This window comes from Schistocerca nitens, chromosome 4 (genome assembly GCF_023898315.1).
Source record: "Schistocerca nitens isolate TAMUIC-IGC-003100 chromosome 4, iqSchNite1.1, whole genome shotgun sequence".
In the NCBI taxonomy this organism is placed as follows: Eukaryota; Metazoa; Arthropoda; class Insecta; order Orthoptera; family Acrididae; genus Schistocerca; species Schistocerca nitens.
In genome coordinates this window covers 792,534,819-792,559,162 of record NC_064617.1, presented here as the reverse complement: position 1 = coordinate 792,559,162, position 24,344 = coordinate 792,534,819, and the positions used below count along the sequence as shown (strand labels likewise).

The 24,344-nt window shown below is 41.2% G+C and overlaps 1 protein-coding gene across 2 annotated transcripts in view; it reads left to right on the top strand.

Moving 5' to 3' along the window:
* LOC126251989 (zinc carboxypeptidase-like) overlaps positions 1-24,344 on the top strand; it is a 66,641-nt gene that overhangs the window by 24,301 nt on the left and 17,996 nt on the right. For both annotated transcript variants that reach the window (XM_049952770.1, XM_049952769.1), the window contains exons 5-7: positions 6,921-7,065; positions 10,349-10,509; positions 19,370-19,460. In XM_049952770.1, coding sequence (XP_049808727.1) covers positions 6,921-7,065; positions 10,349-10,509; positions 19,370-19,460 — 397 coding nt within the window. The remainder of the gene's footprint in view (positions 1-6,920; positions 7,066-10,348; positions 10,510-19,369; positions 19,461-24,344) is intronic.

The following is a 24,344-nucleotide window of genomic DNA, read 5'->3' as shown; positions in this document are numbered from 1 at the left end:
ATCATAGCTGGGCAAAGTAATTCGGAATCGTACACTCTCCCACATCTCTTGGTAAGTAGGGCACCAGCCCACTGAATGATCTGTCTGCCTAAATGCGTTTTTTTTTAAATAATGAAACTCTCATTATTCCTAGTAAAGGATTAATCGCAGGCCTGAAGAGACATTTGATAGTGAATGAATAATGAGTATCTACTAGTACTTTCGTGATTGTGGTGCTCTGGCGAGTAGAGCACCAACTACTGCCCACAGTTCCTGGGTTCAGTCCCAGGTAGGCGTGGGGAATATTCCTCGAATCAGCCCTCCAAGCCGTCCCAGATCCACTCAGACAGCTGTCAAATGAGTACCGGTGACCTTTCGTGAGTATAAACGGCAGCCGGCTAGATGAGCCCGGGTAACACAGAGGAAATTTACAGAGCAGGAGATTGTTTAATAACTTCACTTGAGTGCTCACAGTCTTTGCCAATACTGACCAGAGAGCTGCTGCTCTGAGGAAAAACAGCCAATTTCCAGAGTGACCATAAGGAGACCGCTTCGCTATATCCTTTTACGAGCAACGATTTCACTGTAGGATTTGAAAGAGTACACCTCACTTCAGCTTTTGCAGACTTAAGACTTCAGGTTAGGACTCGAGCTTGATGTCTCTAGAAGAATGTCTATACTTAAGCATTATTACAAAGAGAGGGCTGAAGTCACATTCTCGAGCAATTGCTGCTGCCGGGTACCTCATTTGCGCTCCGCTTGTTTGGGAAGATGGGGCATCGTTGCACTCGCCCATGCCACTCAGACAAGAAGTTAGTTCACTGCCTTCAGCAGGCGAGTACGTGATTTTAAAGACATGCGTCTAGCTTGTTGCTCTCACTGCGCGTTTTGGCGATCTTATGGTGTTCGTTTCAGTGTGCTTAGAGTAAAATAGGGGCAAATGATCAATATCAAACCCTAATACACAAGAAAACGGAAAATTTACTCCCTGGTTGATATATTCATATTAAAACAAAACAAGACTTCATTCAGAAAGTAGACCAAATTGTAGACTCACTACCAACTCTTTATAGTTTTCTAAAACTATGTAATACCTGAAACTTCCTGGCACATTAAAACTGTGTGCCGGACCGAGACTCGAACTCGTGACATTTTCCTTTCGCGGGTCCGGAGTTCGAGTCTCGGTCCGGCACACAGTTTTAATCTGCCAGGAAGTTTCATATCAGCGCACACTCCGCTGCAGAGTGAAAATCTCATTCTGGTACGTAATATTCGTTCATTTTGCCGGTATATAAGGCTTAGATGGCCAGACATGCAAGGAATAGATGGCCAATTGACAAAACACTTTAAAACAGAAGTCGCATTAAATGTGTATCCAACAAAATTAACACGTCTTTATTGAACTACTTGTTACAGATAAGTTTGTAGAGAAAATTGTAGGAAATCACACAGTTTTAAATGTGACTGATATTTTTTTCCTGCCGCATCCATGCCATACATCAGTATGTCATGTGCAGGATTCGTGTAGCCAACGCTTGTACCTCACACACTGAATCCAACAGCACTGTTCTTTTGTTTTTCGGTAATCCTCCCCACAACCAAAGCGCTCTTCATCGTAAAAGCCATCACGCGAGTCTCCCCTGTACTGAAATTCCTCTGATGAGCCTGAACTGTCAGAAGTCACTTTAACCTCTGTCTTAATGAAAGCCTCCTATCACTTGCAACATCGTAATCTGGAGCTGCATCTGGATTAAAGGGGTAAATTCCCATTGCTCTGAACTCAGACATGGCGTTCGCTGGCGTTTCTGCTTTCCTCCAACACTCATGAAGAAGCTCGCAAAATTGTCATCTGTCTAGCTTCCGATCTGGATGATTCCTTTGCCATTTTGCTGCTACACTGTAAAAATAGTTCAGAATTAGTATAACATTTCCACAGGGCTTACGAGGCAAAAAATGATTCTCTAGCGATTAACATAGGCAAATTTCCTTGATACCACCATTTAACTACCCACTTTTTTCCTAGTTAACTCCGTTCATGACAACGTAAGGAGGAAGAAACATCCCTTCGGAACATGTCAGCACGGTAATATTTCCTCCCTTTTCAGACAATGTAACGACAGGTACTGCCTTTGATTGTCTTTCCCCTATAAGAGCGACTGGTAGGTTGTTTAACTCAAGTCCCGTCTCACTCGTATTAAATATACAACCTGGTTTTGTGAGAAAACCGTTCTCTTCTATTAGGCTGGAAAGTAAAACGAGATATTCCTTGATTTCGTACAAAGTATTCCCTGGACTCTGACATGAGATACATCTTCAGACTTCCGCACAGATAGTGCAGGATGTCCAGAAAAGAAATGCTTCAACACTCGTTACCTGTCTTTTACTTTTCAACGTTAAATCTACGTTTTAAGTGAAGCTAAATCCCAAAATTACTAGCCAAACTCCGTCCGCTGTACTTTGTGACAGGAAACCCGTAGGCTTGGATTGTTTTTATATGGCAAAGCCAAAACCCATTGCAGTTTTGAGTAATAACCAGGTTTTGTTATTCGTTCCAGGGTTTCCTTGGAAGCTTCTGTGATTGAATAACCATAATTTTTTTTTACTTTATTAATAGAAATTTGAAAGTCTTCTTCTCTACATCAGCCTAAGTGTAACTAATACATGATTATTGTGTAGTTTATTTTATGCATATGAAAATACAGCTGGCTGAATTAGAATTCAACGACAGCTGGAAAAAAATGCGCTGCGTATTGCGCTGTGCACGCCTCAGGGTTACGACAATGCCGCACCATGCCAGGCGTATGTGGAGAACTACAACGAAAAATTCGACAAGTTAACACAAAAGCTCTGTTCAGTCCCTGTGCTAACCATTCCTCAAATCTTAATGGTGTTTACGCATTCTCTTGTATTTCCTCTAGCGTCGCCTGCATTGAAACTGTAGACAAGTCATACTTCTTCTTCTCGTCTTCTACACGAACGAGTTGGTGGCAATTGCTAGTAGACGGAAAAGAAAAAAGTTTGAAACAATAGTCCAATATGCAGGAATGCTCATTACAATTTAGTTCAAGTCATTAAAAAATGTGGAAACAACTGTGAGCGATTTGGAAAATATACAAGATCCTTCTACGGTAAACCTTGATAGCAGGTTTGCAGCAAGCTTGCTCCTTCCAGCTATGTACATTTTATCTTTTTAACCTACATCAACTTTTGACACACGACGCTGGACGAAACAAAGTCTACAAAGTCTACAGTCTCCAAAAACGTCTTCCGGTAAAGGACTCCACAAATTACAAACAGTGAATGAGGTTTAATCACGAACTAGAATTCTAGGCAATGCTGTAACTTTCGACACTTTTTTGGGGGTCATCAGTCTTCTGGCTGGTTTGATACTGACTGCCAGCTATGGATTCCTCTCCTGTGCCAACCTCTTCATTTCAGAGTAGCAATTGCAACCTACATCCACGACTATCCGCTGAACGAATTTCAATCTCTGTCTTCCTCTATAGTTTATGCCCCCCTATAGTACCATGGAAGTCATTCACTGATTTCTTAAGATATGTACCATCATCCTGTCCCTTCTCCTTTCCAGTGTTTTCCACATATTCCTTCCCCTTACGTTTCTGCGCAGAACCTCCTCATTCCTTACCTTATAAGTCCACCTAATTTTCAACATTCGTCTGTAGTACCATATCGCAAATTCTTCAATTCTCTCCTGCTCCAGTTTTCCCGCAGTCCATGTTTCACTACCATACAATGCTGTGCTCCAAACGTACATTCTCAGACATTTCTTCCTCAAATTAAGGCCTAGTTCGACACTAGTAGACATCTCTTGGCCATGAATGCCCTTTTCGCCGGTGGTAGTTTGCTTTTCATATCCTCTTTGCCGTCTGTCATTGGTTATTTTGCTGCCTAGGTGGCAGAAATCCCTAACTTCATCTACTTCGTGACCCTCAATTCTGATGCTAAGTTTCTCGCTGTTCTCATTTCTCCTACTTCTCATTACTTTTTCCTTTCCTCGAGTTACTCTCAGTCCATAGAGTGTTCATTCAGTTCAGCATATCATGTAATTCTTCTTTACTTTCACTCAGGATAGCAATGTCATCAGCGAATCGTATCATTGATACCCATTCACCTTGAATTTTAATTCCACTCCTGAACGTTCCTTGTACTTCCATCATTGCTTCTTCGATGTACAGATTGAACAGCAGGGCCGAAAGACTACATCCTTGTCTCACACCCTTTTCAATTCGAGAACTACGTTCTTGGTCGCCCACTCTTATTATTCCCTATTCACTCTTGGACATACTGTATATTACCCGTCTCCCCCTATAGCGTACCCCTATTTTTCACAGAATTTTGAACGTCTTACACCGTTTTAGTTGTCGAACGTTTTTTCCAGGTCGACAAATACTATGAACGTGTTTTGATTTTTCTTTAGTCTTGCTTCCATTATCATCCGCAACGTCAAAATTGAATCTCTGTTGCCTTTATGTTTCCTAATGCCAAACTGATCGTCATATAACACATCCTCAGCTTTCTTTTCCATTCTTGTATATATTATTCTTGTCAGTAACGTCGATGCATGAGCTGTTAAGTTGTTTATGGGATAATTCTCGCACCTGTGAGCTCTTGCAGTCTTCGGAATTGTGTCGATGATATTTTTGGTATGTCACCAAACTCATACATTCTACACACAAACGTGAATATTCGTTTTGTTGCCACTTCCCGCAATGACTTTAGAAATTCTGATGGAATGTTATCTGTCCCTTCTGCCTTTTTTTTCTAGCTTCCCTGCAACGTTCAAGATTCTGAAATTCCACGCTCCGACTCTAGGACATTATCCTTCCGTTGGTTATTCAATCTTTTTCTCATGATCAGTTCCCCCTTGGCAGTCCCCTCACGGAGATCGGAGTGGGGCACTTCACCGGAATATTTTGCCAGAGGAGAGATGATCATGACGCTTTTTCAATTACACGTCACATGTCCTGTAGATACACGTTGTGTGTCTCTAATGCAGTGGTTTACATTGCCTTCTGCATCCTCATGCCGTTGATCGCTGCTGATTCTTCCGCCTTTAGGGGTAGTAACCCCCCCCCCCCCCCGAAGAACAAGAGAGTGCCCTGAGCCTCTGTCTGCTCCTCCACCCCCTTTGACAAGACCGTTGGCAGAATGAGGATGGCTTTTTATGCAGGAAGTCTTCACCGGCCGCAAATGCTGATTATTATTCAAAGATTAAGCGGTGGCGGATGTCGAGCCCGGTATAAGGGGAGGTTTTGATTGGTAATCAAAGACGCTACCCATAGACCACGGGTGCATCGTCTAGTGCTTTGACACTAAGAAAACGAAATGGTGTGAACATTAACGTTGAACGACGAGGAGGAAGGAGGTAAATAAAACAACGCCAGATGAAATAGCTCATGATGTTGGATTATCGATTCAAGAAGAAGTTCGTCGATAAGTGTTTGAATGCACAAACCAATTTATACGAGAACTGTCACAACGATACAGAGCCATGAAGGAAATCACGAAAATTTTTCCAAATTGTTGAAGCAAAATCTATGGTCAACGCTTCATACGACGATGCGGCTGTAGCATTGGAGTACCTGGCAGATATTTACGATGAGTTTGATAAGAAGTAGGTTCTGCAAGAAATAAAAGTTATTGTAGGTATCTACGTGCGGACAAGACTAGAGTGGCCGTTGCTGCGAGATGGACTTTAGTTTATAATGGAAGCTCAGTGAATCATTTCCACATACACCACCTATAATACAATACTATTTTACCATTTGTGTCTCTGTCACATTATGCGAGAGAAATTTTTCTAAAGTGAAACTAATAATTATCTTCACATTACGAAGAATCAAGAACAACTAGTCAGTCTGTCCATTTTTCCAACAGAAAAAAAAGTTTCAAATGGAAGATTTCAACGACGTTATTGAGAATTTCAGCAAAATAAAGGAACCAAAACATTTACCATACTAATACCAATAATAACTACTATCTCGTACTATGATTGCGAAAATAATTCATACTATTATCGTATAAACTTTCTTTCCAGACGTATCAAATATAAATGTAGTTTTCTTATTCTATTCTTAATTAATTCTTTACGGTGTACCTGATGGTTGCTGTGTTAAATGACGATCCGTATTCTAAGATTCTCACCTATGTCTCTATGAATGTTTATTGGTACTATTAGAGGGTAGAGCGCCAACAATATAAATACTTTTTTAATTTGTCAGCCATTATAGCTATATTATTCATTTTTTTCATAAGATACGCTACAAATACGTCAGTTTCTAAAACAACCAAGGGCCTCATTTAGTTTGCCACTAGTCTGGAGTGTAATGTTTTTAGGAAGTTAAACGTCAACAATCAATGGTAGAAACTAGAAGTTCGCAGAAGTATTTGAAATTTGGCGTTACAGTAGAATGCTGAAGACGAGAAGATCGAGTAACTAATGAAGAGGTACTGAACCCCATTGGAAAGAAAAAATTTATGGTACAACTTGTCTTAAAGAAGGGAACGATTGATGGAACAATATCTTGTGGCCTCAAGGAATAGTCAGTCTGCTTACAGAGGGAAGTGTGTGGCGTAAAAGATGGTAGAGCGAGATCGAGGCTGTATAATATTTATGATCAGATGAAAATTTGTAGGAAAGGTCTACGGGACCAAACTGCTTAGGTCATCAGTCCCTAGGCTTACACACTACTTGATCTACCTTAAACTAACTTACGCTAAGGACAACACACACACCCATGCCCGAGGGAGGACTCGAACCTCCGACGGGGTGAGCCCCGCGAACCGTGAAAAGGCGCCCAAGACCGCACGGCTACCCCGCGCGGCTATGATCAGATTCCCACAAGTCACCAATGTAGCTCACGCACCTTTTGTTTCCAGTTATGTGCAACAATACGTGATGCTTCTGTACTTGTTCGCAGATCTACGCCTGGCTGGACACTCTGGTGGAAACATACCCAGGTACAGTGACGACAGTCGTCGGTGGAAGCACGTACGAAGGTCGCGAAATTAAAGGTGTGAAGATCTCTTTTGGGGACGGTAACCCAGTAGCAGTCATTGAGGGAGGTGAGTAAAGCGTTCTGAACCTTATAATGAGTAAATTAATATACAGGGTGTCCAGAAAAGGGCTCCCTGATTTCAAAATTAAATATCTCGAAAAAGATCGATAGAGGAATGCAGTAAACGGTATGTTTATTGTGAAAGCTGTAAGAAGCTTGTACTGCAGTTTGATATAATAGTTACAAAAGCTGCTAACAGATGGCGCTGTACTCTGTACAGCTCATATCAGCATACATAAGTGAAATAATCGAATGAAAACAATCTTTGCAAACAATCACATCACAATGTTTTCAAAATGTTCACCATTGGCACTACAGAGGTGGCGCAAACGAAGAATGAAATTCACCATCACATTTCGTAGTGTCTCAACCGAAATGGATTCACATGCCATAGAGATCGCCGATTCAAGCTCGTCCAGCGTGGCGGGATGCTTCGGGCAGACCATGTCTTACACTGTGTCCACAAAAAAAAGTCACAGGGAGTCAAATCCGGTGAATATGGAGGCCAATCCATGCCTGCACCAGTAAATTTGGGATATTCCAAAGCAATGACTCGATTCCCGAAGTATTCCTCAAGAAAGCGAAACACTTGTTCGGTCCGATGTGGTCGGGCTCCATCTTGCATAAACCATTCAGTACCTGGTCGATCCTCTAACGCTTGCTGTGTGGCGACAAATTGTTCCAAAATTGCAACGTAACGTGCACCAGTGACCGTTTCTCGAATGAAAAAAGGGCCAATAATGCCTCTGCTGCATACTGCAGCCTTAACAGTAACTTTAGGAGAATACAGGGGTTTCGCTTCACACCAATATGGCTTTTCGGAACCCCAAAATCGCCAGTTCTGCTTATTCACGTATCCATTCAGGTGGAAGTGTGCCTCATCTGTAAACCAGATGCAGCCAACATCAAATCCTTCACTATCAATCATTGTGAGCATCTGATTAACAAAGGCAACCCTTTGTTGCACAGCTCGTACGGGTATGGCCTGGTGCGTTAGAATTTTGAATGGAAACATGTGTAGGCTCTTGCTCAGTAGTTTCTGCGTCCTGGAACGCTTCAAACCAGTCTCAGATGCAATTCTACGGACGGATGACATTGGATTTCGCTGAATAATTCCAGAAACTGCGGCGATATTTTCAGGCGTAACTGCGGTTTGCTTGCGGCCAACATGCCCCACTAGATCATCAGTTACGCTGCCTGTTCGTTGAAATTTTGCGAAGAGCGTACGAATGGTTTTCGCATCGGGTCCTTTTGGAACATTAAATCGTGCTTGAAAACTTCGCCTTGTTGCCGTAGGACTCTCTTCTAACCTGTGGCACCAGAAAAACACGTTGTTCAATGGAGTACATTGTTTTAATCTCTTCCTTCGGTACGCTAACCTCCTTTCACGTTTCAATAGTGGAACTGATTGCTCTGGGCTTCGGATCACTATTTATACTTGGCATTACGTATGGCGATTACAGCGCCATCTGTTAGCAGCTTTTGTAACTATTATTTCAAACTGCTGTATAAACTTCTTACAGCTTTCACAATAAACATACCGTTTACTGCATTCCTCTATCGATCTTTGTTTTCGAGATATTTAATTTTGAAATCAGGGAGTCCTTTTCTGGACACCCTGTACAGTCACACTTACACAGTACAAGATTTTTAACGATTGGTTTGGGATGTGAAGCGTTCGTTTACAAGTGAGATGTTACAGTGAAGTCTCGTTTACAGTGAAGTCTCAACTTCGTGATGGTCTTGGAGCGTCGTAGTGGTTTTTGGATCCAAAGAGGTTGCCGAAGACGGATATGCCAGGGCGAGTAATTCGAAAATTAATTTGACTGTTGTAGCAGCAGACATACATTTAACAGACTGAAGCTATCGTATGTAATAACGAAATGCCTTTGAGTATGCACAACCGTAACATTGTGGTTTCGTGTTGGGTGTTTTCAGTGACAGAACCAGAGTGTACATACACACTTTTTATGCTGCTGGTGACCAGAAACGGTTGTCAATGGGAAAAGAAAATATTACAGTTAATTTGGGTCTGTCAGTTCAATTAAATTTCTACATGTAGAGAAATGAATTAGTAGTTCCATCAGGCTTTCTATCACACGATCTATGATGTGAATGTACTTCGAATATCTCCTCCTTGTACCTGAAGAAGGGACCTTGTGGTTCCTCAACTGAAAGGCCATAAATACAACTGAGTGTATAAATAACCATAGCTACGAGAATGTAGAGTACTTTCTTTCCACTTTGAAGTCAGAGTTCACAATCCCGTAGACGTCGATCTCACTGGATCATGAATACAAGTTGACTAACTTTAGCCGATTTCCTTAAACCAGCTAGCGTGGACAACCGAATAAAAAGGTTACTGCTAACAGATCTAATTGTCAGTGACGTGCGGTAGTACATTCGTTTTCATAAAAATAGCAGACAGGAAACATGTGATTGCGTTCAATCCTTATACAATACACTATGTAAATTATGTATGACATTGGTTCCAGCACACAAAGTAATAAAATAGAGAAAATAACACAAGAAACATTCAGTTAAACCTCAGTTCTTCAGAACTTACATTACTCACTGATGCTGTTCCACTTTCATGGGCCCCATTACGTTCTGCTTTTTTACTCCAGCAGCATGCGATTGTTCAGAAAAGTTTTTGTTGTTGTTGAGTGAACTTAGTAAATGCATTCTCGTAGAATGCTGACCTTTTAAATCTGAAGACGAAGCATAATTCCTGTAGACAAAAGTGCTTAGTGCCAAATAGGCTCTTGATTCTGTTTAGACCTTTAAGAAGCCTTTCTGATTTTTATAAGACTTTCATTTGAATATGTAGGAGAGTTAGCTCTTTGTAATCCGAGCCTGGTGGTATATAAGAGAGACACAAAATCCAAAACATAGAAGAATGAATTCTTCGTTCCAGGTTTGCATTTGCATGCTGCAGAAATTTTTGTTTACGGTGATCAGAAAGCCAACTTATATTAAAATGAGAAAATATTGAATGTAATGAGTAGGCTAATACTCTGTGACGATACACAAGATTTTTCCTATATTTGAGGTACAACAATCCCGAAAGCGCTAAACGTAGTTGTATCATTACTGTGCTAAGTTATTATCTCGCCCTTGCAGGTGAGTCGATTTACCTTATCAGTACTGAACTACTGCATGCAGCTCCATTTCACCGTGTATGTGGACTTTCAGGTCAAGCAACTGCGAACAGTGAGCGCCTCTACAGCAGCTCCCTGCATCTAAATTTACCTACATCGCTTCATAAGAACGTTAATTGCTTTTGGCAGGCATGCATGCTTTGGAGTGGGCCACCGTAGCCTGTATGTCGTGGTTCATCAATGAGATCCTCACCACCGACAACTCGACAGTCAGGGACGTCATCGAGCAGCTCGACTTCTATATCTTCCCCACCACAAACCCCGACGGGTATCACTACACTTGGACTACAGTAAGTAACTCGTGAATTTTATGACGTTTCACGCACTAAATACACAATATTCAAATTACATACTCTTAAATGAAATACGATGTCCATAATCTATTTTAGATATTTAAATGTAAAGTAAATGTCACCAGTCTCGTTGATGAGTGGATTAGAGGCACCTAGGTAGTAGCTTGCATTCGCCCGGTTGGCGGCGGCGAGGTGTAGGTACACACAAAAGCATTGGTAGGTCATCCTGATCCATGATCGCTTAGCCAGTTTCCTCAAGCCACTGAAATTTGTAAAAAGTGGTCAAAGACGAACACATTTTGCTCAGTGGTGTCATAAATGTGTTCAATAGGATTGATATGACTTCAGGAACCACACAAGCACCCCCATGTCAATGAATTATTCCTTTAAAGGTTTTGACACACATTTGGGAGCAGTGAGATGGTGCATTGTCTTGCTGAATGCGCATGGTGCCTACGGGCTTTACAGGCAAACAAATGTAATCACTTCCCGGACAACAGAAACCTGTATCACCCGCTGGTGGGAAGTGATGACAGACTTATGAAGGACCCCATTTAACCTTACGTACACACTAAAACTAAACTCCGCTGGAATAAGCCTCGGCAGGTCCAGTGGTACTGACCGACGGCCGCGTTATCCTCAGCCTATAGACGTCAGTGGATGCGGATATGTAGGGGCATGTGGTCAGCACACCACTCTTCCAGCCGTTGTCAGTTTTGGTAACCGGAGCCGCTACTTCTCAGTCAAGTAGCGCCTCAATTGGCCCCGCAAGGGCTAAGTGCACCGCACTTGCCAACAGCGCTCGGCACACCGGACGGTCGCCCATCCAAGTGCTAGTAAAGCTTAATATACAAGGGAAATTTTTGTAGCATTGCTTGTATCAAAGTCAGTAATAAACAAATGCCGAATTCAGATACAACTTTTTTTACATTTACTGCTGCACAGTGCAACTCGATAGTAATTGTTCCAATGAAAGTATACTTCTAGCATCGCTCTCAGACGTTGTTCCTTTGTTGAGTCGCATGCGACAGCACGCCATACCAATATATTCCAAAACACCACGTATAAAAACGGGATTTTTCCGAGACTCATATTTAGCGTTTAGTTGTGATAGAAAGGGAGGGTAAAATATTTTGGATAGCCCTCGGGCTAGGGACAATTTCTATACCCAACAGAAGGATCGTCTTACTGTAACTATGCTATAGAACAGGGTCACTTGCTATAGAACAGGGTCAGTTTTTGAATATTACACACTTCCTCCAGCTTAGGCAAATGGAGCAAATCGAATGGTTCGTTTTACATTAGATGTTGACTATGCAGGGCCTAAAGGGACTTATCGAGGCACCATTTAGTCCATGGACGGTTCCTGAAAACACTCGAAAAAGACGTTTTTCACCATTTTTTTTCTGTCAGCAGCTACTGCTCAGATTTTAATGGTATGGTCTATATTATCTAGAGGTGCCATATTTCCGTTAGCGAAAAAACATAATTATTGAGATACAGCCGAAAAACAAGATTTTTTTGGTATCAAAACCGAATTTTTGAAGGCGCTAAGGAAAGCCGAATGAAGTACCCCATTTCTCAGTCTATCTTTTAAAAAGTAGCTTATTCGCATTTTTTTTTGTGCTACGATAAGAGCATTTTTCTGCTGGTTGCGAAAGATACATGTTTTTACATTTGTAAAAGACTTCCGGCATAAGAAGTTACCCTCTTTCTGCCAAAGGCATCGTCAAAGAGGGCGAAGGAGCGGACAGATGATCTTGCCCATTGGGTGGGAAACCTCCTCTGAAAGGCAGAATAATCAGCCATGATCAACCGCATGAGGATGTAAAAGGCAATGGAAAGCATCGGGTTAAAGATACATAATATGTATCCGTGGGACCTGTTGCCTGTAATCGAAAATGTGTCATGAAGATCTTTTCATTACCGAAAGAATCCCCGGAAGGATACTGCCAAGACGGAAGTGACCATTAGAGAAAGACTCAATACCGAATGAAAGGATAACGTTCTACGAGTCGTAGCGCGGAACATCAGAAGTTTCAACGTGGTAGTGAAGCTATAAAACGTGTAATAGGAAATGCTAAGTCCCAATCTAGAAATAGTGGGGCCCAGTGAAATTACGTGAAAAGAAGGCAAGGATTTCTGGTCAGATGAGTATAGGATAATATGAAAAGCAGCATAAAATAGTATAACGGGAGTAAGATTCGCTATGAACAGAAAAATAGGGCAGAGAGTGGGTTGCTGTGAACAATTCAGTGATTGAGCTGTTCCCATTGATGTCGACAGCAAACCAACACCGAAAACGAAAGTTCAGGTATACATAGCGCAAGCAGAAGGTGAAAAGAAACGGAAATTATTTTAGAATACTGAACGCATAATTCAGAACGTAAAGGTTAAAGGTAGACGATAATACAACTGACATGAGGGGATTTTAATGCGGTTGTAGAGGAAGGAGTAGGATAAAGGTTTACGAGAGAATATGTGCCAGGTACTAATAATGAGAGAGGGGAAGTTTAATTGACTTCTGCAATAAATTTGAGGTGGTAATAGTGAATCCTTTGTTCAAGAATCACAAGAGGAGGCAGTATGCTTGAAAAGACCGGGAGATACGCGAAGATTTCAGTTAGATTACATCATGGTCAGGCAGAGATTCCGAAATCAGATATTGGACTGTCAGACATACCGAGGGGCAGATATAAACTCACATTGCAGTTTGGTAATAATGAAGACTAGGCTGAAGTTTAAGAGACTAGTTAGGAAGAATGAATGCACAAAGGATTGGGATACGGAAGTAATTAGGGATGGGAAAATACGCTTGAATTTCTCTAATGCTATAGGTGCAGCAATAATTAACGGTTCAGTAGGCAATTGAGCTAAAGAGCAATGGACATCTCTATAAAAAGCAGAGACAGAAGTTAAAAAGAAATAGGTAGGTACAAAGAAGGTAACTGCAAAGAAATAATGGGTAGGAGAATACATAGTTCAGTTGATTGACGAAGGAAGAAAGGTTCAGAGAAATTCAGGTATACAGAAACACGTGTAATCTGGGAATGAAATAAACACAAAGTGCCGGGAAACTAATGCGAAATCACTGCATGAAAAATGTGAAAACGAAATATTTATCGGACAGACAGACTCATGGATCAAAAAATTAAAAAAAATAAAAATAAAGGTATACACACCGCAAGGAGAAGGTGAAGAGAAAGGGAAAGTATTTTTGAATACTGAACGCATAATTCAGAACGTAAAGGTGTAACGGGAAGTCCACTGTAAAAAAATTCGGAGGGGAGAGAGCAGATGGATGGAAGCAGCACACTGAAGGTCTGTTTGAGAGGGAGGACTAGTCTGATGACGTGATAGATGTATAAATATGATTCGAGTTAGAAGCGGTTGTGGAACCAGTGTGAAAATCGTAATCTAAAAGAGCTTTGGAGATGTTAACATCAAATAAAGCGGTAGGGATGGATAACATTTCATCATAATTTCTTAAATCACTGAAGGAAGTGACAACAAAACTATTATCCACGTTGGTGTGCATATTGTATGAGACTGGCGATATACTTACAACCAGACTTCCGGAAAAACATCGTCCACACAATTTCGAAGACTGCCAGAGCCGGCAATTGCGAGAATTGTGGCACAATCAGTTCAACAGCTGTTTCATCCAAATTGGTTAAAGGAATAATACACAGAAGAATGGAAATGAAAACTGAGGATCTGTTAGGCGATGATCAGTTTGGCTTTAGGAGAGGTAAAGGAACCAGAGTAGCAGTTCTGGCGTTGCACTTGATAATAGAAGCGAGACTAAAGAAGAATCAAGAGACGTTCAGAGGTTCAGTCGAGCTCGAGAAATCGTTCGACATTTTCAAGTGGGGCAACACGTTAGAAATTCTAAGAAAAGTAGGGGTAAGCTATAGGGGAAGACGGGTAACATACTATATGTACAAGAACTAAGAGGAAACAATGAGAGAGGAAGACCAAAAACGAAGTGCTCGGATGAAAAAGGGTCTAAGGCAGGGATGTAGGCTTTTGCCCCTTCTGTTTAAACAATATATCTAAGAAGCACTTAAAAGAAACGTTCAGAAGTGGAATTAAAATTAAAGGTGAAAGGACATCAGTGATATGATTTGCTGATGATATTGCTATCCTGAGTGAATGCGAAGAAGAACTGTTGAATGGAATGGACAGGTTAAGAATACAGAATATAGATTGAGAGCAAATCGATGAAAGTCGAAAGCAATGATGAGTAGCAGAAATGAGAACACGAGGAATTTAACATCAGGACTGATGATCACGAAGTAGATGAAGTTAAGGAATTCTGCTACCTAGGCAGCAAAGTAACTCAGGACGGGCGGACATAAAAAGCAGATTAGCACTGGCATTTCTGACAATGTGCGCTTGGAGCGCAGCAGTGTATGGTAGTGAAACATGGGCTTTGCGGAAATCGGAACAAAAGAGAATATAAATATTTGAGATGTGGTGATGCAGAAGAATGTTCTAAATTAGGTGAACTGATAAGGTAAGGAATGAGGAGGTTCTCCGCGCAATCGGTGAGGAAAGGAATATGATAAAAACGCTGACAGGAAGAAGGGACAAGATGATAGGACACATGTTAAGACGTTACGGAATAAATTCCATGATAGTAAAGGAAGCTGTAGAGAGTAAAAAGAGGAAGACAGACATTTGATTGCATCCAGCAAATAATTGAGGACGTACGTTGCTAGTTCTATTCTGAGATGGAATGATTGGCACAGAAGAGGAATTCCTGGCGGACCCCATCAAACCAGTAAGAAGACTGATGACTCAAAAAAGCATCTTTACGTCGCTCTAATCTCGTGTTAATACTAGTGCGCAGTTGTTCCAGGACCATGTTCAATACACGCAATTATCCAGTCAGTAACGTGAAATTCAACAAGTTTCTACAAAACGTTTTTTTTGTTGCGGGGTTAAAAAGTGATGTAATATATTTATAAAATAGAGAAAAATCCTCATTAAGCAAATTAGTAATAATACTAACGGAAAATATGGTTTGACTTTCGGCGCAGGTCGGACAGTGGACCATAATTACGAAGCACCCTGAGAACAGTGCGCAATAATAAAAATATGTGCAAGTACTTCTCGCTAAATGACACCCCAATGACTGCAGTAATTTGAGGCAGACGCCCACACTATGAGGGAAGTTGAGAATGATAAATTATGTACAAGAAAAAAATTTCAAGGGATGGCTCCCAACTGATAACTATTAGTGAGCAATGGGATTCTCTTTACGATTAACTTTGAAATCAATTTTTCAATTAAGAACACACAGTTAAACAAATGAGTAACAGTCAGGAATTCATCAACAAATTAAAACCAAAGGTGTCAGCTGGCTACCATTAAAGACTATTTTCATCCATCCCAGATCAAGCACTACTCCACATTACACATCGCGTTCGAATTCCAAACAATAGAAATATTTTTAACATCGACAAACAAAAATCTTAATAAAATATGATGCGCACTCTTAGCTATTTGACAAAAAGCTGTATGAGTACTGTATAATCGGAGGAAGAGAGTCTCAACGGGCTCAGTTAAGACAAGGAAACCGAACCTCTCACCACGTGGACACATGCTGCAGACAACTAGCGGTCTTCGCGAATTATCCGCAATGCATAGGGAGAAAATGCCACAGAGGGACGTACGAGTAAAGCAGAATCAGTTTCAATAACGTAACTGCCGATAAACACTCCCTTGAAATCAAAATTGGTTCAAATGGCTCTGAGCACTATGGGACTTAACATCTGAGGTTATGAGTCCCCTAGAAATTAGAACTACTTAAACCTAACTAACCTAAGGACATCACACACATCCATGCCCGAGGCAGGATTCGAATCTGTGACAGTAGCAGTCGCGCAGTTTCAGACTGAAGCGTCTAGAACAGCTCGGCCACACCGGCCGGCACTCCCTTGAAAGTGGTTTGTCTGAAACACAGAGGCAAACACCCTACATTACAGAATAAGATGCTCACCAGTGCAGACCTCCGCTGAAAATATGGCATGATTGGAGCAGGTGGTTGTAGCCTTCAAGATCCAAGTAATCACCACTCATAGCTGCTTTCCACTGATTGGCGGTGAGCAGCAACCAGAGCCGTACAACTTTTCCTTTCTACTCCACTGCAACTGTTAAAGCAGCTCAACCGGCCGCAACGAAGACGCAAGAGTGCACGCGTATTGAACCACAACGGTCAAAGCGGGCCGCCTTTGGTTTTCACAAGTCTAGCAAGCTTTGTGGAACCCGTCGAGCCTGCTGCATCTGACAACAGATTGTGCTATCAATCCAGTATGACTAACCAGATAGACGTGTGAGTGGATAGTTTCACTGCAACTCTTTTTTTTTCACAACGATGGGAGCAGTATAATTACCAAACCCAACGTAAAGGAGAGTGAGGAGAAATTAAGAATTGGGGAATATATATCAGTAACGAAACAGAACACAAGTCCAGAAGGGGACAGGTTTCCGTGTTTTTATGAGGCACCTTGAAATACATCGGTAGGTGTCTCTCACTGCAAATCGTGCAAAAAGTTACTAAACGCTTATTCGGGAACCTCTAATATATTACATGTTTATATTAGTTTCATCACTCTGTAATTATTTTGAAAGATGGCAAAGACTTAGTGACTGACAAGTAAGTGGGAATTGAGGCCATTTAGCGATATATAGGCTTTTCAGATCTAGGGCAAATATTGATTGAAATAGAGAATAGTGTGGCTCAGTGGATAGTACGAACTATAGTCTGGTTGAATGCGATGAAGTGCGAAGAAATCTTAGTATAAAAGAAAAGCTTCTTCTTTCAGACATGTACTTTTTAGAGCAACATAATATGACAAACGAACTTCGTGTTTGCTAAAGTGCTTTGGGGGAATTTAGAATGAATTTAGCCGACCCGTTATGCACATTCTAGAAAAAGTAAACAAAACTGGTGTAATTTGGATCATATTTGGCTGAAACACATTAAAGTTACAGAAACAATACTTCCAAATCCCTACTTCAGTTAGCGTTGCAGCACAATTGACATCTTCAGGCTGTCAGGTGAAAAGGATCTGGACTTTCAGAGATGGCTCTGCTTACTGTATTACAGGTGACCTGATGATGGTTCGAACTGAGAATAGCCAGTACTAGTCGAAAGAGGGTGAAGTTGTACAGAAACCGTTCATATCGAAATAAACAAATTAGCTGGAAATACGCCGAAAAGGAAACACGTCAAATAAAATCCTCCATTTTCTGGCCTACAATGGTCGAAAACGAATGTATTTTTCATTGAGTCTCCCCTTGTGATACACGGGTGAAAAGGATTTTTTATCAACTGCCAAAACCTACTCATAACATTACAACGAAGCTGTACACAATAAACGGCTACGTAGCGTAGAACATCGCGAAGGCAAGCTAGATTACTTTAGCCTACCTGGGACGCGCATAGCTTTGCTTGAATGGGGGTAAAGCAGCCAACCCGTTTTGCTAATAACGTGCCGCACCTTACCTGCCTGGCTAACAGGCAAGCAAGCAGGTTAAACGCTGAGTGTGTACACCACTGGCAGCAACCGAGGCCGAGCCGAACCAGAGAGACGGTGAGTCAAAGAGCCAGGCGTTGAGAGCGCCCCTTCGCCGTGCGCCAGGGAGGACGTTGCTTGGCGGCTGGCAAACCTATCGATAGGGGGCATGGTTCATGTAGTAATATTGGTGTCCTTAGGTAATAATAAAGTAAACGTTCAAGACCTAACCTGCATCAGGTAATGGATCCACATGGTTGAAATCGTGTACTAATGGCCGATAGAGACGATTGTTTCTCATATTATCTCTCACCCCGTTTACATGGGACTCCCAAAACAGGATTTCGTAGCCGATTTGCCAATACCGCTTTTGGGTGATCATGTGAACACTTCAAAACCGATTCCGGATATCAGCTTCTAATTGCTGGTTTTCCAATCCCGCAGGCGATTTTTGCTCCCATGTATACGCAACCTGTTTTGAAAAGTTCTTGGACTGTCAAGTTCTATCTTATTTTTAAGAATTTTTGGCTGGTGTGGACGAATCGGCTTTTTGTACAGTTAAAGTATAAGTAGAAATATTAGATTAAAGCTGTCTACATCTGATGTAATTGAAGAGAAATAGCGATTGTGGTGACTAAATCACAAACTGTAAGAGCTGTTTTGCAGGCGCCATATTTAACTGGGCTAACAAATCCGCTTCAGACCTTAACGTGTAAGCATGAAAGCGAAAAATGTTGTTTTTTTTTTCTGGATTCGGTTTTCATCTTTCGGAAGATGTGTCGCAAGTAAACGTAGTGACTCTGTTCTGAACTGTGTAACACAGTCACGGTTCTAAATATTTCTGCTCAGAATAAATTAAATTCCAAAATTTGTCGTGGAATAACTCTTTGTCTTTTACCCGCCTTTTCTTTAATCGTTTTCCTTTCGGCAGGAAGCGTAAAATGGCAATACATTTCACCCGTTATTCCAATCACTGTCGTGATAACAAGTAATTCACTTAAACATGTAGTAAAAAATTGAGTTAGATGTACTTGTTATACAGAATGACGTGAAAGTATCTATTTAATGTTATAAAATACATTTTTTTCAGTAGCAGTAGAACGCAGTAGATCATTTTCCGATGACCACAGAGCTGAAGGTGTCGAGCAGATCGAACCGGTAATATTATTGTTGTGGGAGGAAATTAATAGTAACTGGATACGTAAAGTCACCGATCACTATGGACAATATGTGTCCCCTGATTGCAGGTTGTTCGTCTAATAGCCACCAATGTCTTAAACTAATCTGAGCGTATCTTTGAGAACTTTTGTTGCGAACTCATATGTTTTCAGGACCGTCTTTGGCGCAAGAATCGGCAGCCGAACCCGAACTCGACCTGCGTGGGCACCGACGTCAACCGCAACTGGGGCTTCCACTGGGGAGGTAAGACCTGCGCACCGCCCTGCGTAGCCGCTGTCAGGCTCATTCTCCGCTCAGTTACACATTTGAAACTCTAGCCTTTGGCGAAGTAACCATTCCTGTTCTGTCATTTATTACTGTTCCGTATAGGCTGCGTGTTGCTTGGAAAAGAGTACTTAATTCTGCATTACGATTGGCTGACTTAGTGCTCATAGACGTTTTCCTGTACACAAAAAAAAGAAGAAAACACAAAAAGATAAATCGCCACATAATCGAAAGTGAATCTTTGTTACACAGCATTGGAACAAGTACCGGAACGCCCATGTTGAGTTAGAGGCATCCTGTTGAGTGGCAGCTTATGCTGCTGTACACTGCCGGTAGAAAAATGAACCACCCTCAACGTCTGCGTTCTGTGGCACCAGAGTGTAATATGTAGGCAGTGAGGGACTATAGAGTTAGTTCGTCATTTGTCACGGTCGTCGGCGTTCTGACGGCCTGTCTGTGTGCCCTCTGTTTTCAATCTGCGGACAGTAACTGCACTGCGTGTTTGCAGTATTGATTCTAGAGTACAACCATGCCCCACCTACGAGTACGTACTTCTGTTGGACAGTTTCACCATTTGAGTAGGGTCGCATTGTGCACATGATGGAAGCTGAGTGGATGAATCGACGGGTTACTACACATGTTGGGCAAAATGTATCGGTGATGCCTCGCAGTTTTGAACAGTGGTCTGTGGAACGCTCCCACACCTGTAGATCAATCAGGTTCTGGTCGTGTGCATAGCAGAGACGTACATTAAGATCGACACATTGTCCGAGCAGCGGTGGCCGACCGAACGTAGTACAGGGACAAAATTTGGGCACCTGATGCGTCCACTATGTCATCAGAGACCGTTGCGAATCGTCTGCTTGCAACAAGATTAAGACCACAGGTACCTCTGGCCAGGCTACCGCTTACATCGCGGCACTGCCAAGCTGGCCCACTCTGGTGTCGTGAAAGAGTTGACTGGAGAATGTGATGCCTCTCTATTGTCTTCATTGGTGGGAGTAAGTTCCGATTGAATGCCACTGAGGGAAGTACATGCGTATGGGATGGACCTGGTGAGGTGCCTGTTCCAGAGCGCATTCGCCCACGACACACATGTCTTATATCAGACTTCATGATGTGTGTATGGGGATGGGGTACCAATTACAGCTCGCGGGCACATTTGGTATTTCTGCAGGTTAAAGAAGTACCTGCCTGCTCATTAATAGGCAAATTGCAACAAAAGGAGCAAGATGCTTGGAACAATGTATCGCAGAATGCTATTTGGCACCTTTATGATAGTTTACATATAAGAATACACGCATGAATTGCCGACAGGAGATCATATGTTGTGTATTGTGTATCCTCATCATACTGCTATTTCTTCGAAAGGAAGATGACGTACTTTTTCAGCAGGACGGTGCGCGTCCACTAATGGCAGCTACGAAACAACATTTTCTTCTTGATGTACAGCAACTACCCTGGCCGTAAAGACCACCAGATCTCTCACAAATTGACCACATATGGGACATGATGAAGCTGGAACTTAATCGTTCTTGCCAAATTACAACAAAAGGCGCAAGATTCTTGGGAAAATGTGTCGCAGGATGCTACGTGGCACGTATATGTTCGTTTGCATACGAGAATACACGCATGCATTGCCGCCAGGAGAGCATATAATGTGTATTGTTAAGACTTTACTGTGACATGTGTGTTTCATTTGGTCTGAATTTTTTGTCATATACTCTTAGAGAGATGATCTACCTGTGGCTTCAAATGTTAATAGAATGATCTTGTCCTTGATAGTGTTGCAATTTTTATACCGGCAGTGTATGTATGCGCCTTCCTGCCGCCATGTGCGTACTGACGATAATGAACATGCATGCATACTTGAAAATTACTATGAGGTCAAACTCGACCGATGGTGGTATGGAATAAAGTACTTTATTTCAAACAACATACAGTTCATACGAAAACGCAATATAGTAAAACATTTGTTCACCTTTTATCAAATAATTTCTGCAACTCCTTTGGGCCTTGACATTCTAGAAGTACACTCTTTCGGTTTGCTCTTGATTTCCAGTTTATTGCCTTGCCGTGAAACATATTCAAATGGTTCTGAGCACTATGGGACTTAACTTCTAAGGTCATCAGTCCCCCAGAACTTAGAACTACTTAAACCTAACTAACCTAAGGACATCACACACATCCATGCCCGAGGCAGGATTCGAACCTGCGACCGTAGCGGTCACGCGGTTCCAGACTGTAGCGCCTTTAACCGCTTAGCCACCCCGACCGGCTGAAACATATTTATGAGAAACATATGTCCTATAAATGTCATCTGCCCTCTGCCTTCTGACTGAGCTTCTGTCCTTTACCTCGTATACTATTTCCAGATCTAACGTCCTTTACCTTCAGCTCGTTCTAATGATCTAGCCCGATTTTATATCATTTGATCTTCAATCTCACTTTCTCTAGTTTGCCCGGTATCCAGCTCTAAGGTAAGTGGATAATTGTTATCCAGAAATATGGCTCATGTCGAATATTCTGATATTGATGTGTTTGTAGTAGGAATATTTTATTTTGCAGTAAATAACTTGTTTTAAGCATCTTTTATCTACTGTTATTTTACTACCGAGATAGCATAGCTACTTTATTCGATTAATATTAATTCAATCAGTTTTCTTCCTTGCACTGATCTCTCTAACAATTTGCTTAATTACCATCACTATAATTTATTGTCACCTTTTAATTTTCGCTATTTTATTGCATCAGATACGACCTAAGGCCGAATACACCTTGTTGTACGTAGTAATTAAGGCACTTCTGTTTACCTGGTTGCTTCCGAGAAAATAGAATATTCAAAAAGATGCTAACTTTAACCCTAGCAATACCAGTGCCTTTCCCATAACGCATACTACGATCTTTCAGTTTTATTAAAAACATATTTTTTGTGGTTTACTGATAAGTAAATAGGGTCTACAGCAATAAAATTTCTTTTAGTACTGCCTTTGTAACACCAAAATGTTCTGAATAATGTACACTACCAATGGGATAGGTAGAGGACAACGAAAAAGATAGGAGATGCAAATTTTGCTAATTGTAGTTGACTTTCATTAACAACTCTCTTTTTAAACAGATACTAATGTCGAAGTAGGGTCCAGAACCTCAAAATATTGACATTCTTTATGAAGATTGCATCTGTTGCTTCACTTCAGACTTCAACTTCAGGATTACGTTTAACTTAAAAGATTAAAACAGTTAAAGAATCTGGTAGAAAGTTTTACTGAAAACAATAAATATTTTCTTCAGAATTTTAAAATATGAACTACATGACCAGATTACAATATTTACAAAAGTTGGGCATAGGGTACCCCCGACTTCCGTTGCTATTGCGATGGTTAAATGCTCTTACATCAATTATTCACACCCAGTGAGTTAAAATACGTGTATTTCACATTATTCGTTATTGTAGAAGAGTAATATCCAGCAACAGAAATCCAGTACATCTGACGAATTTGAAGCTGGTACTGGTAATTAAACATCTGAAAGGTAGAACAAAACTGCAACAGCGTGAAGGATACAACAAAATATGTTTACTATATTGACGTTGACCATAATACCTGAAATGCTGCTCTCAGAACAGCCAAGGTATGGCATGAATTACTGTGGGTAAGAAAACACTTCCCCAGAGTACTATTAACATGTTAAGGAAATGAAAAAGTCGTTCCATGTGCAACTTCTGTGGCGTTGAAGATGTTTATCCACGAGATGCACTTTATATTCTTGCACTGTTGAGTTTTCCGCCACTTGTATCGGCATAACGAAGTACATAACCATACAAAATTTTGCTTCTGTAGATCTGAGCAGCCACCGTTTTCGTGGAAGAATTTGACGTCTTCACACCCATGTTAATCTAAATTACGGATTCTGGCAATTCCATTGTTGATACGAGCGTGCTAATGTGAAATCACTGGGCCCATGCTGCATTCTGTAACTCCTAGAACAAGCTAAATTTCACTCTTAATTTAGTAGTCGGTTTTTCACTGCATCAAACCTAAAAGTGATATACTAATCATATTGAAAATGTGATTAGTTTAATTATAAATGAGATAGTACAGTAATAAAAGGCCATGCGACAGATACCATAACACAGGGAGACGCGCTGCAAACATTTGTGTCAGCGGATAACGGACTTGTGATGCGGGCAGTGGGGATGGGGGGGGGGGGGGGGCGGTCATCTAGAATTCTGTAGAAGATTGGTGAAGGTGTACATCCACTTTCCAGAAAATGTAAGACGTAATAAATATGCTAAGTTCATGGAATATTCCGTCAGTTCTTGGAGAAACACAGACGTATTAATAATACACAGTGTTAAATTGCACAATAATATTTATTTAATGTTTCGTTATGAACCGACTTTCGGCTTCTTCGGCCATCGTCAAATAACTTCAAACTAAACAGATATTCCACACAACTTTAGCGAGAATTCGTAGTTGTACAAAGACTGTTGAACAGTGATATGTGAGAATTTATGACTATATCGATGCAAACCACGAGCATAATGTAATACCTAAAGAGACTCTGAACAAATATATATCATAAAATTGTATATTCAAATGTTAAAACTATATGAACCTACAAACCAAATATATTGTACCACGAAGTACTGGCACACGCTACTATGTCTTACTTGGTCTGTCATGTGTACAAACTAGTGATGTGATGAACAGGCTGAAGAAAAGGAGGGTGGGGAGAGAAAGAAGTCTGTGGAACGTGGAACAGTTGTAACAAGCTTATTATCTGATGGCTACATAAATAATAACTGGCTGCTGCTACTATAGTAAGGGTGAGTAATGGAACAACGTTTGTTCATTAAGGACC